Source organism: Cervus canadensis, chromosome 17, assembly GCF_019320065.1.
Source record: "Cervus canadensis isolate Bull #8, Minnesota chromosome 17, ASM1932006v1, whole genome shotgun sequence".
Lineage (NCBI taxonomy): Eukaryota > Metazoa > Chordata > Mammalia > Artiodactyla > Cervidae > Cervus > Cervus canadensis.
The window spans coordinates 2,439,922-2,457,988 of record NC_057402.1 but is presented as its reverse complement, the minus strand read 5'-3'; the positions used below and the strand labels follow the sequence as shown (position 1 = coordinate 2,457,988).

General features: G+C 48.6%; 1 protein-coding gene across 3 annotated transcripts in view; it reads left to right on the top strand.

Moving 5' to 3' along the window:
- Nucleotides 1-14,245, top strand: part of SETD3 (SET domain containing 3, actin histidine methyltransferase) — a 75,538-nt gene extending 61,293 nt beyond the window's left edge. For all 3 annotated transcript variants that reach the window (XM_043434410.1, XM_043434409.1, XM_043434411.1), the window contains 7 exons: nucleotides 829-887; nucleotides 1,746-1,860; nucleotides 6,713-6,787; nucleotides 7,689-7,855; nucleotides 8,724-8,809; nucleotides 12,005-12,165; nucleotides 12,906-14,245. In XM_043434410.1, coding sequence (XP_043290345.1) covers nucleotides 829-887; nucleotides 1,746-1,860; nucleotides 6,713-6,787; nucleotides 7,689-7,855; nucleotides 8,724-8,809; nucleotides 12,005-12,165; nucleotides 12,906-13,352 — 1,110 coding nt within the window. In that variant the 3' untranslated portion in view covers nucleotides 13,353-14,245. The remainder of the gene's footprint in view (nucleotides 1-828; nucleotides 888-1,745; nucleotides 1,861-6,712; nucleotides 6,788-7,688; nucleotides 7,856-8,723; nucleotides 8,810-12,004; nucleotides 12,166-12,905) is intronic.
- The last annotated feature ends 3,822 nt before the right edge of the window (nucleotides 14,246-18,067 follow it).

Below are 18,067 nucleotides of genomic sequence, written 5' to 3'. Positions count from 1 at the left end.
ACAGCTTTTAATTTCTTAATTGAGACAAAGTTTTTTACGTGCTCAAAAGGTCTAAGGTGTGGGGGAGGAGAGTGTTACGGAGTGAGAACCTGAGATGTTTAAAATTTTCTCCAATGTGTGAAATTTGGGATATTTTCATCAAATGATCTTTTGTCTAGAGAAAAAAAAAAAGTAGTGAAGTTTAAATGTGCCGATCTCAATTTTATCTTCATTATGTTTGTTTGTAAAATTTAATTCATAATTTATGGAACTGTATTTTTTCTTGATTTTCTGTACTTGAGCTGCATCTGCCATGTGTGTGATTCATTTGCCCATAACAAGTTGATTTCCTTCTAAATGATTTTAAGTCAGAGATTAATGAGAGAAGTTTCAGTTTATTCGAGTACCTTTAATTGCTCCTTTTACTGAGGTAGGAAGAGATTTGGACTCTTCGTAAGGGCCTTACAGCACATTAGGATGTGGAGGGAGGTGGGACCTGACTTAGGCTCCGGGTTTCTGTGTTGATCAGATACTCAGAATGTGGGTGTGCCTACCTTTTGTAAACTCAGTCCACCTTAAATTTTATTTTTGTGCCTTGTCTGTGGGCCCTGGTATCAGAATACAAGCAGCAGATTTATGGCGGCTGCTGGGCACAACAAATTAAGTTGACAGTGATGTATGAGCGCATAATAGCACGATGAGCCCTCAGTAGCGCGGCTGGACGCCTCCTGCTTCATTTGGCTCTTGTTAGGATCCGTTAGGCAGCTAAATAATGAAATTCTGCTGACTGATTTCTGTCTTCCCTTTTTCTCTTTTCACCTCTGCTTTCTAAAACTTCCTCATTCCCAGACCCATCCTCATGCCCACAAACTGCCCTTGAAGGACTCCTTCACATACGAGGACTACAGGTTGGTGTGTGGGAGGGTGATGGGGGGGTTGTGTATGTGCAGGAGGCCTGTGTTGGGAGGGTGGTTCCGGAGTGAGTTTGGGGTCTCAGAAGCACGAAGAGCTATGATAAGAAGTGATTGGCATGACCATTTAAAGCCTGTAAAAAAAAAAGTCTTTCCCAAGTTACCCCGAACAGCTGGGGTAAGTAGCCGCATCTTCATAGCCCTGTGGAAATTTCCACTAACCTGTATTGGTGGGGATTAGTTGTTGTAGCCAAGTGCTGCCCGGGATTAACATTAGTGTGGGGTGGTCGTGGGGATCTTTTTTCTTTCTAAGTAGACTATTTTAGTGCTTTGAAGTAGGGACTTTTTTTTTTTAAAACAAAAAGATTCAGTGTAGTTCACAGCATAATAAAAAATAGAATTCCACATTTTGAAGCATTCTTAGAGGATTTCTGATCAGAAAGGAGTTATATTGCTTGCTTTTCACTGAGGCTGCACATAGGAACAGAGTCATCGTTTGTGTGAAAGAGGCATGGAGTCCCTGTGGCCGCCCAGCTCGGGACCTGCAGAGGGCTGGCCAGCTCTGGTGTCAGCCAGCCCTTTTTCCAGGCTACTTTCTCCCCCAAGAACAACCTCCTCTTAACCGCTTACTCCTTTATTGCCCCTGGCTTCCTTTCCTTCCATACCTGTCCCCCTCCCCCACCAACCATCTCTGAAAGTAAATTTTAAATGATGATGAAGGTGGCTAGTTGTCACCTTTGCAACTTAGGAAAGAATTTTGAGAAGTCAGGCACCTCGATTTTGGTTGAACTGTGACTGTGCTGGGCTCTTCGATGTGCCAGCCCTAATCAGCCTCTTTTTTTTGGATTGTTACAGGTGGGCGGTCTCTTCCGTTATGACTCGACAAAACCAGATTCCCACGGAGGACGGCTCCCGAGTGACCCTGGCGCTTATCCCCCTGTGGGACATGTGCAACCACACCAGCGGCCTGGTGAGCACCCACCTCCCGGGTCGTGTGCAGTCGGGACGGGGCGGCCTGCCTCGGGTCACTCTCCCCACGGCCCCTCCCAGAGGGGCAAACAGAACAAACCTGCCACCTGCCCTGCCTCCCCTGAGTAGAGGCTGGGAGTTTTCTCCCTGTGTTTATTACTTAATCCTGAAAACGGGAGTCTTATGTCACTTTCAGAAGCCACAATGAACAGCATTTATGTGCTAAGCCTAGACATACATTTTCTTATCTAAGGACCACAGACAAAACCAGTTTCTTTTTCCTGATTCTTTTAAAAATACTGATTTATTAAAAAAAAGAAACCTGTCTCCTCCTGCTGTTTCCTTCAGTGTTGCTGGTTTTCTCTCCTTGCTGACTGATTTCCGGTTCCTTAAGCTTCTCTGATGCTCTTCTGTCCCCTGGCCCACTCCTTCACCTGACAGGCGGACACGTCCTCGGCTCCCTTGACTAACCTGGTGTTAATTGTCCTGGTGGCCCTGGCGGTGGGGCGGGGGAGGTGCATGTGGCCTCGGATAGAGGAGTCTGTTGGCATCAGCGGATATGCTAAGGAGACAGGGGGATGCCGCGATGATGGTTAGTCAGGACGCACAGAGGAGCCTGCCTCTGGCTCAGCATGCTTTCAACCATGAGCCACCAAAGAGTGCCACTCTATGCGGAGACAGCGTCCGAGAGAGGTTTCCTGAAATCAGTGTCGGAAAGATAGTCAACTTCAGGATGTTCTGAACTTATACGTTATGATTGTGTACGGGTTTGGTTAGTTTTTTGTTCATCTTTTCTCAGTGTCAGCTTTCTTTGTTATTATTAGCAGTATTATAAATAGATTAGAAAAATGCTGCAAATGAGTATTTTACATGTAATTCCACAAAATGGCCAGACCACAGGTAACACTTGCCAAACACTTAAGATAGAACACCCTAGTGCTAATCTGGGAAGGTCCAGCAGCCAGTACACTCTTAAACTGTAGAGAAGAAATAACCAGACTTTTTAAAAGTACTTTTGCCTTGATTTAGATATGCTTAATTAGCCGTTTTGAGGTGTTCTTAGCATATTTTATCATTTATTTTCATTAATAAAATTTTACATTTTGTTCTTTTCCTTTTCTTTCAGAGCTGTTTTGAACTGATTATCATATTGAAGTTTTAAAATAGCATTTAATCTTTGGCTGTAGCATTTTTCTTTTTCTTCTTTTGGATTGGGACGTTGGTTCCCAGACTTGATTGATTGTTGGGGTTTATTCTTTTCTTTCTAAAATGTGAAAAGCACACACTTTATTGTGAACAAACACAACCTGTGAAACAAAACAGAAGCCTCTGCAAGGTGAAACTCAAGAGTTTGCCCCCAGTCCCGGGCCCCGTGGTCTGTTCCCCTCATGCCTCTGGGCAGCTGGCCACTGGCTTTCTGAGAGTCTCTGCATGCATTTGCCCCCTCACACACTCACACACAGACTGCTTTTATGTTGCTTTCATGTACACTACTCACATTTTCCCCCTAAAAGTTAAAAAAAAAAAAAGTTTATCTCGTAATAAAATTACTGAGTTGATGACGACTGCTCATGCTGCCTTTTACTACACTGTTCACCAAGTCTTTAACCCCCGCAGCCCAGGCGGGAACACTGCTGACCTTGAGAAGGCTCATGTGAGACGTTAGTACTTTTCCCTCCAGTGGTTACTCTCTCCACATACTTAATTCTTTCTGCTGCACCTTTGTTGAACTGTTTGCCGTCGTAATTGTAAGACTTCATGGGAAATTCTGTCTGGGTAATTTCAGAATCTATTTTAACACTGTGAAGTTGCATGTCATACATCTGAACAGTTAATCTCTTTTTTAAAGTGAGGTATTTGAAATTAAGCTTTTCAGACAGTAGATTTCTTCTCTGTGTGTCTGTCCTGGCAGCCGTTGTCTGTCTGACCTGATTGTCACTGAGGGAGGAGACAGAAATTAGTAACCGGGCAACGTCGCGTGCTCCTGACAGTGTGCCCGCACCTGGTTCCGGGGGGAGAGGTGGGAAAGTCAGGTTCTGTGACTGATTCCAAAGCAGCAGCCGAGGAAGGTCATGAGGAAGGAAGCGGCTAGCCGGCCGCAGCCTGGCGCAGGGGACCCACTCCCATCCGCTGGGAGAGGCACACAGACAGGCCTCCAGGTGCCGTGCTGAGCTGTGTCTGAATTCAGTGTGTCTGGGTCAGAACCGGGGGGTGCTGGTCTGCCTGCCCTTCCTTGAGGGCGGTCCGTTCATACAGAGAGGGCCGCTCCCCGGCCGTCTGGGGCCCCTGTGCACCTGCCCGCAGGTGGAGCTGTCGGACGGTCAGCCCCTGGGTCTGTCGTGCCCCTGCCAGTCAGGGTGAGCGGGCTGCGGGAGGTTCAGGCAGGACCGAGGGAGGCTCTTCCCCAGGGCCTTTCTGTTGGGTGCTGAAAGTCTGAAACATTTAGGTGTGCGCCAGGCTTCAGTCTCGAGGTGAGAGCCCAGGTGTTTGCAGTGGCAGAAAAGCGCCTGCTCGGCCTGTCCCCCCGCACCCCCACACCCCTCCACGGGGCCTCTGCACTGACTGCCCCCCACACCCCCACACCCCCCCACGGGGCCTCTGCACTGACTGTCCCCCCGCACCCCCACACCCCCCCACGGGGCCTCTGCACCCCCACACCCCCCCACGGGGCCTCTGCACTGACTGTCCCCCTGCACCCCCATATCCCCCCTTGGGGCCTTGGCACTGACTGTCCCGCTGCCTCCTCAGGCCATGCTTTCCTTCATCAAGTGTTGAGGCTGTGCTGTGAGTGAGGAGGAGCTGGGACACCTGGCTTCATGATGTGCTCGTCACTTTCCTGTTTCTCGTTGGTCTTTGCAGATCACAAGTGTGTGGATTTCTCGGTCTGTGTCTACTCAGCCATTGGTTCTGGGGTGCTGGGTTTAGAGAGCAGTGTTGTCTGGCCTGCCGTTCCCTAGACTCGGAAGTAATCTTTTGAGCTGTTGACACCTTTATTAGGAAATAGCACGTGAAGCTGTCTTGAATTCTGATTCTCCGGGATAAAATGAGGAGATCAAACTTATTAATGAGCATTTACAGACACTCTAGGGCTTCCCTGGTGGCTCAGTGGGTAAAGAATCCACCTGCCAACGCAGGAGATACAGATTCAATTCCTGGGTCGGGAAGATCCCCTGGAGAAGGAAATGGCACCCCACTCCAGTATTATTGCCTGGGAAATCCCATGAACAGAGGAACCTACCAGGCTACAGTCCACGGGGTCACAGAGAGTCGGACACGACTGAAGTGACTGACTTTACACGCACAGACCCTCTAAGATATGGCGGGGGCTGCGCTGAGGGACTGTGTTCTTCCCCCACTGGAGGTTGCTTTGTCAGGCAGATGTTGTCAAGGGCAGAGGCAGCATTGGGTGATAGGCACGGTGAGCCAAGCTGCTGGCCCAGAGGTGGAAAGGGTTCGGCTGCAGGTCTGGCTGGCAGGGGCAGGTACACAGATAAATGGCCTGCTGTGGGGTGGGAGGGGCTTTGGGGGGCACGGAGGGAATCTGGGATGAGGGGAGACCTCCAGAGAAGGCAGAGCTCAGGTCGAACAGGAGCTGAAGGCAGCTGCAAGCACGAGGGAGCGGGGACAGTGGCCAGAGTGGCAGGTCCAGAGGCCGTAAGGAGGCGCAGGGCTCCTTGAAAACTGGCTTTGCTCCGGAATTCAGATTTTCTTTTCTGAAGGCAAAGGAGAGCGCCACTGAAAGGTTGTAAACAAGAGATCAACAATGAATATCCCCAGGGATGCAGGAGGGACAGTGCAGGAATTGGAGACCAACTGGGAGGGTTTTGCACATGATAAACCAGGCATGAACGAGCAGGGGGATGATTGGACAGATGGAATCCAAAGGGCGACCTGGAAGGTGACATGCTGACCAGCTGAGGCCCAGAGAATTAAGTGGAGGTGTAAGTGCTGGGACTACAATGTTGCCTCTCCCCTCCCTCTCCAGGCCCCAGGACAGGAGCGGTGAGAGATGCATGTTTTCCGTGTAGTCAGTGTTTGGAAGATTTAGAAACTCAGTGTAGCCTTCAGCATAAAGAAAGTAAATAGGATGTAACTAAGTTGTTCTGTTTTTCTTTTGCTTGTCTGAAAGTTTGAATTTCTCTAGTTTTAGAGTAAAATATGTATATAATTCAGAAACAGGATTTTTCTTTCTCCCTGATTCTTGATCCAGTAGGAGACTCGCTTTGGGTTCTTAGTGGCCAGATAGGAGAAAAGATGCTATTTGCAAGTCCGTTACAGGCTTCCCTGGTTGCTCAGACGGTAAAGTGTCTGCCTACAGTGTGGGAGACCTGGGTTCAATCCCTGGTTTGGGAAGATCCTCTGGAGAAGGAAATGGCGACCCACTCTAGTACTCTTGCCTGGAAAATCCCATGGATGGAGGAGCATGGTGGGCTATAGTCCGTGGGGTCCCAAAGTGTCGGACACGACTGAGCGACTTCACTTTCACAGTTCTCCTGGGATCCTGCTTCCTCCTTGGGGAGTGCTTGTCCTGTGTTGTGGGGCTGGGGGTGGATGGGCTCAAAGGCAGTAACTATGTAACGAATAATTTTATCTGGTTAAGACCAGCAAGGGATAATGTGTACATTTTCTGAAGGGTATGTCCCTCAGTGCAGGTTTGGGGTCTTCCAGGAGGATGTCTGCTGTGAACAGAATTAATGAAAATAACTCTGCTCAGTTTGATGAAGCAGGGCCAAATGTACCCCTTTAAGTAGCTTTGGGTGTTTCTTATCCTCTAATGGCCAAAAAGAAAAAAAAAAGGCCCTCCTGAGCCAGAGCACTCAGACACTGTCCTGTCCCCTCCCTCCCGTGTTCAGATCACCACCGGCTACAACCTGGAGGATGACCGCTGCGAGTGTGTGGCCCTGCAGGACTTCCGGGCCGGAGAGCAGGTGGGTTCCGCCTGAGACCCTCAGCTCACACTGTGTGAGATTTGTATTTGAGGCTTGTTTAGGGAGTATGTACTAGGACCCAAAGCCAGGATAAACACATCATGCTCTGTATGGGACCTTTGGTCCCGCCAGGGAGAAAGATTTGCACAACTGACCTACTGTGTGTAACACTGTCCACTGAAAATTGACTCTGTGTCACGACAGTAGAACAGATTTTTTCCATTATATAAACTGCGTTGCTTTCATATCTTTCTCTATGGATCAGAACCTTCTTTATACAGAGGCAGTGTATTTAAGTGGCAAAACCATAAGGGAATTGGGACCCACAAGAGCTGTCTTTTTATACTTGAATCTGTTTCCAGTAATAATTGGGGCGGGGTGGGCGGGGCTCAGCCTCTCAGTCAGCTTGCAGATATGCAGGTAAGAACACCTGTGCTCTGTCAGCCGTGACCAAGAACTGACACAGGCCACTGACATTCCTCGGAGACAGGGTGAAAAATGTCGGCCTAACCAAATGTCTGGAGGAAAGTTCATCACCCCTCTGCTACGGGCAGAATTGCCGCAGCCTCTGGAGATGGGTCTCCGCCAGACACTCTGGTGGTCAGGGGAGGGCAGAACGTGGTGAACTGTAACGTGCAGCTCTAAAGGGACAGTATTGCTGTGCCTGGGCAGGGAGGGGTTACGAGAGAGGCCGGGACGGGCCCAGCTCCTGTGTGTGCTGGGAGGCCTGGGGGGCCCGCACCGGGCCTTCAGAACAGGGTGTGGTTCCTTCAGGGCTGTCTGTCCTCTTAGTGTAAAGTCGCGCTAAATGTATGAGAACTGACCCTTTGCCCTGCTTTGTACTGAGAATGGATGTTAAGTTTCTTTTATATCCCTTTATTTTTTCTTTACTGCATCTCAGATTTACATTTTTTATGGCACTCGGTCAAATGCAGAGTTTGTGATCCACAGTGGTTTTTTCTTTGACAATAATTCACACGACAGAGTGAAAATAAAGCTTGGAGTGAGTAAAAGTGACCGGCTCTACGCCATGAAGGCCGAGGTCCTGGCTCGCGCTGGCATCCCAACGTACGTAGACACAGTCTGTCAGCTCTCTCCTGTGGCCCTTGAAATACTTCCAGTTGCAGAGTGTTTAATTGGCGAGTTAATGCAACTCCTCTGCTGTAGTTTGTCTTAATCCCTTTATCCCTATTATACTGCGAATTTAAACCATTAGATGTATGGTGATTTACCAGCGTTTTCAGATGAACATAATCGTGTCGCTGAAGGCGTCCACAGCCAGTTCCTGGGGATGTGGCCTGAAATCCTCCTTCAGTTAAATTAGAGCCTCCATGTCATTAATGCCTTTCACCTTGAAAAGGTTAATGACCTGGATCAATTTGTTTCATTTAATTCTTTGCCACCATTAGTTTCTATAATGAAGTCATGATCCTCAGTGATTTCAAGAATTTCTGGTTAAATTTTTTAAGATCTTCTTGCATTTGAGGTGCAAAATGATAAAGAAGACAAGAATTATGATTTATTGGTTCTCCAGGGAATGGAGGAACCATTCTTGATGAAAATGGATTATCTAGACCTTTTTTTATTGAACTTGTCAATATTTGATTAATGATTAAAATCTGAACTCAACATAAATTATCGTAACCTCCTTTTAGGGACCGTGGGTGTGCTCGGCTCTCCTAGTATGTCGTGTGCCCCCGAGGTGAAGGCTGTTAGACTGGCGACCGCTGGCAGTGACGGTTTCCGCCGTCCTCCTGGGCCGGCCCAGCCCTGCTGCATTTTGCCAGGACTGAATGCTGTGTATTTAGAGTTTGGGGGAGAAGCTGGGGGGCCTCTGGCTGGCCCGGCCCTGCCCGAGGGCAGGCTTAGAAATCTCCCTGAGGAGCGGGCGGGCAGGAGTGGCTCCCGGGACTGATGCGGCCTCTTCTCTCGTCAGCTCCAGCGTCTTTGCCCTGCATTTCACGGAGCCGCCCATCTCCGCCCAGCTGCTGGCTTTTCTCCGCGTTTTCTGCATGACCGAAGGTAAATCATCTCAGGGAAAAAAATGTTGACTTTTTTTTTAATTCATGAAGTGTGAGGCTGAGGGATTCAGATTAAAGATAAAACTGCTTAAAATTAAAGCACTTCAGGGGAGGAGGTAAGACGGTAATATTGGAAAAAGAAGAAAATGATGTTTCATCGTGGAAGTTTTTTATTAAATCCTCGATGTGTTGTCAATATTCGCTTGTAATAAACAAATAATTCTCTACTGCATTAGGAGAAAACTTATAACATCTTGGACTATCTCACCGTATCAGATTCTTCATTGGCAGACAGGAGTTTTTGATGTGTTTATTTACCTGGGATGACAGAACCTCTGTGTACTCATGGGGTCTGATGTCTCTAATTCATCTGGACAAGCGAGGGGGGCAATTGTCACTGAAGTTGTGGGGTTGGCTGGGGCCCGTGTGGGCCAGAGGCCTTCATCTGTTAACCAGCTTTGTGGTTTGGATCCAAAGTCGCCAGCAGGCCTTTTAATGCCAGGCATCCAGTTGGAGTACATAACACTGCAAACAGAACCTGTTTAAATTGCAAAATATTCTTGTCAACAGCCTCTTACTTCAGGCACAGAAAGAGTTTGATATATATATATATACATAGTATTGAGCACTGATTTTATGTTTCCGTAAGATAAGCCATTTGGAGTTTCTGGTACTGAGTTGTGACCTATTGCGGTCGTGTTTCATTCTTCATCGGAAAATACACTCTTCCAGATCCTCTGGTCGTGAGGTTCCATTGCTAATTGTGTGTGAGTTTGCTGTTGTTGTAAAGCACCTTGGATCCTGTGCACAACAGATTGGGCGGGAAAGAGTGAGCAAGCGAGCGAGTGCCCCCTGATTGAAAAGACAAGTGTGAGGCTGTCCGAGCATTGGAGCGAGGCCAGCTGGGCTGGAGCAGAAATGCCAGCCCCTGGAGGGAGCCTGCTGGGCTCTGCCGCCCAGCTCCTATCTTCACATCCGCAGCCAAGGAAGTGCTGCCTGGGTCTGGCTGGTCATCGGGATGGAGGTGGGAGAAACTGAGTCCCGCAGCACAGAAAGGCCACTTAGACCGCAACTGCAGAACCCAGAGACATGCACGGCGGTCCTCACCCCTCGTTCACAGCCACACTGCTCCGGACTCCCCGTCCCTTGAGTGAGAGCTTGTGCTTCTGTGAGTGGTAGCGAGTCGTCACTCCAGTTTAGTGGACACGAGTTTAGGGTTAACTGTGGGCTTTTCTTGCATATAAGGTAGGGTTACAGAGTTGAGTGTCACAGTTCATGGCCTGAAGAAGCTTATAACTAAGAGCGATGATGACGATGACGACCCCTGGGGTCTGGGAGCCCCACTCTGCGCGTGGCTCTTGTAATAAACACATAATTCTCTACTTCATTGAGAGAAAACTTACAACATCTTGGATTATCTAACCGTGTCAGAGTCTGCATTTGTAGAGGACTATGGAGCAGGCTGTTCATTCTCAGCCGCCTTGTGGAAGGAAGGCAGGGCTTCCCACTTAACTGACGTAGAAACTCTTGTGCCACGAGGAGAGGAACTTGGCCACTCAGCTCACAGGCAGTGACCCGTGGGACCAGCTCAGCCAACTCAGAGCCTGTGCCCCAAGCCCCCTTGTGGCTCCGGCTGGTTTGCAGGAATTGCAGCTCATGGAAGAGATCCTGGCGCTGCAGGGTCTTTGACACGGAAGCCAGGCTGGGGGCCACCAAACCACGCTCTCGTGGTGGCTGGGGTGGGGGGAGTAGGGCGGTGGTGAGGAGCCCTGTGACGGCAGGGAATCCAGGAAGGGTCTGTGAGTTGGGGAAGGGGGAAAGAAGCCTGCTTCTGGAGGCTGTGTTCATTTCCCGAGTGTTGCAGGCAGGTGGATGGCCTTTCCTAGGTTTCATCTCTCCAGGTGTGTGAAGTCAGGCCGGTTTCACTGTGAAAAGCAGCAGAGAGAAAACTCTGCTTCAGCTCCTTGGCTTCACAAAGTTCATTAAAGGGTGAAACTTGAGTAGGTTGAGGAAGGAAAAAAGATAGGAACCTTAGTATCGGGGGCTTCTAAAAAGACATTTCTTCCACCCACAGAGTTTATATTCTTTATACAAAGACTAAAACTATAGGCTCAAAAATCTAAAAATCCTGAATTTTATCATGATCTTTTGCTAACAAATGCAACTTAATAAATTTTTTTGAATATTAGATTAACTTCTATTTTATTAAAAAAAAAAAAGAAACCCTGCTTCTGAATCATTTTAGGTTCGCTGCTTCTCTTTAGTTTCTCTGTAGTCATAGAGAGATAGTTTGTCATGTCAAGACAATTGATGCGTCCTTTGAATCATTCTCACTAATACTAATAAAAGTTTGGTTTGCTGGCAGCAGAAGTTCTTCCATTTGAATTGTAAATAGTGACAGCTGTGGGGCATTTTGCTCTGAAAGAGACACTGTCTCATAATTACATAAGAAGCACGGGCATGCTTCTTGAGCGTGAATAAGATCGGCACGTTTTGGTCTTTTGAAGATAATGTGCCAGGAGATAAAGTGCTCAGAGCAGTTGCTGAATTCTTTCCTCTTCTTACATGCATTTGAAGGTAATTGAGATGTGCACTTGTGTTTATTTGTAATTCCTATTTAAATGCCTGACAAGTGAGGGATATAGGCACATTTTTTTCATTAAGGTTTTTCTAGTCCATTTTCTTGTTTCACTTTGTGGTTTACTTGTTACAAGATGAGACAGATAGCTTTGTCAGGTCAGCTACTGGAACTGGTACCATCAGATTTCAATCTAGAAGGGTCACTGGGCTCTTGTGCTATTGTTTGTCTTCCCTGATGGCATTGCTCACCTGCATGTCTCTTCTACCCAATTGGTGTGACTGGGCTCACGGTTTGCGGGAAGGGTGTTCTCTCCAGATGGTCTTTAAGAAGCATCTTCTGCAACCATCTAAAGGCTCTCAGGGCCCCTCTTAAAAACAATGAGATGAGGAGTGCTGGCCAAGCAAGGCTTGATCTAGATGCCAGTCAAGAAGACCTCTCCGCTTTTTCCTTCCCTGAGACAGGTCAGGCTCTGACCCTGCTCTGACTCACCCGGGAGAAGGGAGCACTTCATCCTGGAAGAGGACGCCGCTGGGAGGCTGTTTTGTGAGGTGGCCGCTGGTTAGTATGAAAGTAGTGCTGTTTCCCCTAACAGGTGACTGTTTGTGTTTCCTGTAGAAGAGCTGAAAGAGCACTTGCTGGGAGACAATGCCATTGACAGAATCTTCACCTTGGGGAACTCTGAGTACCCTGTCAGCTGGGACAACGAGGTCAGACTGTGGACATTTCTTGAAGACCGAGCATCACTTCTTCTAAAAACATATAAGACAACCATTGAGGTGATTCAGTTGATTAAACAAGGATTTGTGCTTTGTCATGCTTTAAAAGATGTTTCATGAGAGTCTTAAATGTAAATTACTATAATTCTTTAGCAAAATCATTGTGTATTTGACATTTTTCATTCAGTTCATTTGGAGAAGGAAATGGCAGCCCCACTGCAGGATTCTTGCCTGGGAAATCCATGGGCAGAGGAGCCTGGTGGGCTGCAGCCCATGGGGTTGCAGAAGAGCTGGACACGACAGCGGCCAAACAACAGCCAAGTCTAACTCACTAATATTTTTCTGTTTAACACATTTACCCTTACCAAAAGAGTCACGAGGCATTGTTGATTAGAAGATAAATTTTTAAAATTATTTAGTGCTTTTTTATAATTTCTAATTCATACAAGCAAGTGTAAGTTTTTATTTGTGCTTTCAAAGTTTCTTCCTGGGTCACTTGACTTCAAATACCCATTGTTCATCCACAATCCAAGCACTGTGATTTAGGCTCCTCTTTTTTGTTTGACCATCATTTATTTAGGTATAATATACATATAGTAAAATTCACACTTCCGAAGCGTACGCTTGGGTGTAAGTGTATAGTCATGCAGCCACACCCACAATCAAGTTCTCGAACCTTCTCCCCCCCACCCCAATTTCCCCTGTGCCCTCCTCCCTGGCAATGACTGACCTGCCTTCTGTTGGTATAGTTTACCAGTTTAGCGACTTGTGATAGTTGATTTTGCTGTTTCCTTTTCCAGGAAGATAAATCTTTCTTGAAAAACCACGACCTTTCCGCCCGTGCCACCATGGCCGTCAAGTTGCGCTTAGGTGAGAAGGAGATCCTGGAGAGAGCGGTCAAGAGCGCGGCGGCGAACCGGGAGTTCTACCGGCGGCAGATGGAGGAGCGGGCCCCGCTGCCCAAGTACGAGGAGAGCGGCGGCGGGCTGCTGGAGGGCGTGGCGGACTCGCGGCTGCCGCTGGTGCTCAGGAACCTGGACGGGGAGGCGGGCGCGCAGGAGGCCTTGACGCTCACCGAGGCCGTCCGCAGGGCCCAGGCCGCAGAGCACGGGCTCGTTAACGGCGAAAGCTCTATCCCCAACGGGACCAGGTCAGAGAAGGAGACTTTAACTCAAGAGGAGAGTAAACGAGCGACTGGAGACGCCAAAGAACCTTCTTCCGACAGCGCCGAGGACGGTGCAAAGTAGCGCCGGCTTCGGCCGAGGTTTATGAACAGGCCCGTTTACATCGCTGTGTTTCCCTGTTCACGGTTTTCTTTCTGCTGAGAGAAAAATATGTTTTTGCTGCTTTATATAAAAATGATTTTTTTTTAAGTTATTTAAAAAAATCTAGCTTCCCTTTCTGATTATGTTTGCCATCTTGCTTCTAGGCCAAACCAACCAGTTAACCAAGCAGAGCACAGAGGGGAGCGGCGCCTCGGAAGATTCTGCAGGCCCGCTGCGGGCGGACGCCTTTTCTTCTCGGGAGAAGATGCAGCTCCCCCGTCCGCTGTGCTTCTGTGGGCCTGGCCTCTCGGCAGCCAGGGGCAGGCCTGACCCGCCTGCTGCCTGAGGGGGGCGCGCCGGGGCGCCGCGCTACGCTGGGGCAGGTGGCTGCCCAGCGGAAAACGGGCTTGAGGTTAGGAAACCTGGGAGTCTGGGCAAAGAAAATGAAATTCATTTTTTTTTTTTCCTAAAAAAATAATGCCCCAGTACCAAAAGAAAAGGAAAGGTGGCAACCTTATTTTTAATAGTTTTAAATGTTGATGATAATCCTAATGATACAAACACGCAGACACACACACACACACGTCTAGTGATTTCTAAAGATTTGTTTACTTTGTGTTTTGTTTTACTGTGTTAAGAACTTGTCCTTTCTCCTGGAATCAAAGTAGGACATGCATATCCTGCTCCTAAATTTCCGCGTTGGCTCAGATTGTAAAGCGTTCGCCCTCCACGCCGGCGACGGAGAGCCCGTGAGGGCACCGCTGCCGTGTTCAGGCGAGGCTGCTCCGGCTTCTCTGGTTGTCACAACAAGCTACAGGTTTTCAAAGCTACACTTTTGAGTAACAAGCCTTATTAAAAGGAAAACGTGATTAATATTTTTGTCTATTCCTTTTCTTTGGAGTGTGACAGGCCTCTTGAGCCGAAAGTGAAAGTGTTAGTAGCCCGCCAGGCTCCTCTGTCCGTGGGATTTCCCAGGCAAGGATACTGGAATGGGTAGCCATTCCCTTCTCCAGGTTATCTTCTGGGCCCAGGGATCCAACCCAGGTCTCCTGCATCACAGGCGGATTCTTTCCCGTCTGAGCCACCAGGGGAGCTTTTATGTACACCATGCCTCTCGCTCCTGGGCAGGTTGTGAACCTGACCTGTGCTGGGTGTGTTCGCTTCCCCTGGCAAGGTGGATGAGAAGCCTGTGTTCAGCCGCAGGGGGAGCTCTGGGAGGCCCGGCAGCACCAGGAACACTGGAAGGGGGTTCTTAGTGTCGGGGGAGGTGGTGACTGGGGGTGGGGTGGGTTCCATCCCTAGAAAGCCACCAGCCTTCAGGTTGCTCATTGCCAGTCATCCTCAACTTCATGTTAATGTTTTCACATGTCTCCGAAGCCCTATTAAATACATCACTTGTTTTTAAAAATGCCAAGTGAACTCTTCACCCGACTGTCTCAGTAACATCACTGCACACAGATGTCTCCAGGATGTTCTTGGGGTTTCTCCTTGGAAAAGACACAGCTCTGTCAACCATTTGCTTCATTCTTTACTGAGGACACCCTGCCTCCCCAAGCTCTGTGCATCAAGTGTACCCGCCGCGTTGGACATTCGCGGCAGGTTTCATCTTTCCATGAGGTCGGCGCCCGTTAACATCCTGCGTTGTTCATGCAATCACAGTTTCAACTTCCTCCTAAGAGGCTGCCTGTGACACCAACTCTCCCATCAGCCCTTTACCAAAGTATGAGTCTGGGAGACGTACGTGGCTAACTTGCAAAAGGCAAAAGCACAGTGGTATTCAAGGAGTTTTCTGTCCAGAACAGAAGCCCCAGAGACGGGAATGTAGATGAGTTTCTCATTGGATAACAGCCTTCAAGTCTAATGTGAAATGTGTCCTTTGAAAGGTGTATGTATGGTTCAGACAGACCAGCTTCATGAGATGGGATGGTTTCAAAATACTCCCTGGAGAAGATTCCAGTTGAGGTGGAGCTGGACTGGGGTAGGGACAAGCCCTGGTCCTCAGGGCACCGAAGGAGGGTGTGGGAGGGTGTCCCACACTCAGGGCTCAGTTCCTTCATTTACTTGGGAGATGAGAGAATGGTACTAAATTATCAACAGTCCCTGCTTAAAAATTGGGAGACTGCTGTCCACTAATTCCACTAGGGTCTGTTTGTTAAGGTTGTTGGACCAGAAAGCAGTTACATAGGTTAGGCTCCAATGGAGGAGGCTCTCTGTGACAAAAATGGTGCTCACAGAACGCTTTCGATGTTGGAAGACAGTGTGTTGAACAACACGCTTTCCCAGGTCGAGGAGAATTGCCCTGGCAGGACCCCGGCAGGGTCAGCAAGACCACAGTGCATGTCACCGGCCCCCTGTGCCCGTGAGGTGAGCACAGACCCTTGGGTTCACAACTGAAGCATTTGAAAACTGAGGAAAAGCGATTAAATTGGCATTGAAGAACCCTCACTGCCATCTGTCATGAAAATAGACCTTTTTCAAATCATTTTAAAGTTTACTTTCTTCCTAATGCTTTTGGATAAGAGGCTGCTCAGGCTAGTCATTGGAAAAACGCCAGCTTCTGCTTCTGTTTCGTTAGCTCTGTGTGTTATTTGTGTAAACAGTTAGCAATTAGATTCTCCAGCCCTAGAAAAATCACCCCGTTTTCCCACACAAGCTGGCCATTGATGGGTGATTTCCCCCAATAGTTTCTAGAATAGGCTCACTAAAAGATGTGTTTAATTTTTCCGAGAGATGGGGTAAGACATAAAAAATGTAATATTCCCAGGTTCCCAACATACAGGGTTGTGCTAAGTCAAACTTTCACTTAAAAATGAGGGAATTCGTTTTCTATAAATCATCACTTAACTATATTTTTGGTGGTTAATGCATACATGTTGGAGTGAAAGGATTAAAAAAAAAAAAAAAAACCCAGAGAAAGTACCTACAACTTGGGTTCAGAACTAAAATAGCAGTGTCTGTAAAGAAAACCAGGAATCATGGTTAGTGGGGGTTGGTTTAGGGGGTGAGTTTCAGAAAACCCAGATCGTGAAGCGTTGGCTGTAACCATGGCTACAGTGAGAGGCTTTTTCTGTGATATATTGTGCCACGTTCCCATTATTATCGATCTGGCAAAATGAACATGTTTATTAACAGGCTATAGCCTATCACCTGACCAAAGAATTGGGCTCACTTTTATTTAAATGTCAATTTCAGGTAAGTGTAGAGTAGAATCCAGTCACCTCATTAAGGGTCAGCCTACTGTTTTTTTAAATCAGTGGCAACTTGTATAGTGTAAACCTAAAATTGTGTGTGTCAATGGAATTTGAGGAACTCAGATTGCATTCAGATGCACTGTCAAATTTGTTATTTAAATGAAGCTGCAGGGCTGGTCCTGGGTGTTTGAGGAGCCCTCCCTGGAAGGAGGGATGGGACTCTGGGCACAACCCTGGCCAGTGGTCAGGGAGGCAGAGCCCCGCCGAGGAAGGCCACTGTACCCGTGAACCGGGACAGACCACCGGCCATCAGAAGGGGTGCCTGACGTGAAAAGTGTGTTCTAAGTGCCAGGGGCACTTTGATTTTATTCATCACTATACAGGCAGTCCGTGCTGGCTGAGAGTGCAAGTTCTGGGGCCCGTGGTCCCAGGCTGCTCTCCCAGGCCCTGCGGACAGTCCCTGGGTGTTTCTGTACTTGCCTTTAGGGTATCTTGTGCTTCCTACCTCCCGAGGGGACAGGGAAGACCGGATGAGGTAATGGGTATAAAAGCTTCTGGCACAGTGTCGGCTGCGTGCTAAGCATTCAGTAGATGTGAGTTATTACTATTTTCTCAGTCTGAGCCGCTCCCGGGAGGCAGGAGGTGTTCATGGGACTGGGGGTGGGGGGAGCACAAGGGTCCCTGCTCTGCAGACAGGCTGCTCACATCTGTCCACTGAGAAGGGAACTTCAGGCCCGGGTGCGAGGTGGCAGGGCAGCCATTTGAACAAATAACCACCATCCCGGGCAAAGCACGGCCGTGCTTCAAGAGAAGGGGGTGCTCTGTGCACTTGGGAACTCGGGAAAAGAAGCGCTGGGGGAAGTGGGACGTGGACATTCAGGGCTTCCCCTGGGTGCAGGGCAGTGCCTGGCCGGGTGAGGGCACAGGAAGCTGAGCCCCATCCCTCCGCGAGGAACCCCACAGGAGGCTCCTGGACTGGGCTGGGGCTCAGGGGCCCCCAGGAGAGCACCTGCGGAGTTTCACCCACCTTGCAGGGAGTGAGCTTCAGATGGAAAAATGGAGCGGCGGCCAGCTGCTTTAAACACAAATGCCACCATCGGTATTTCCTGTAGAAACACGATAAAACTGCAGAGAAACCTGTGTTCATGGCCTCAGCCTGACTGTGGGGTTGGGAAAGTTAACCCAGGTGCTCACACTCATTTCAGGGCCAACTCCTAGGCACAGTCTCCTAGTGCCCTCTTATGGCTCAGGTGTACCTGTGTGTGAGTCCACACACACACACACACACACACACATACACACACACACACACACACATACACACACACACACACATACACACACACACACACATTTGGGCTTCCCAGATGGCACTAGTGGAAAGAAAGTGAAAGCCGCTCAGTTGTGTCCGACTCTTGACCCCCACGGACTATACAGTCTGTGAGATTCTCCAGGCCAGAATACTGGAGTGGGTAGCCTATCCCTTCTCCAGGGGATTTTCCCAAC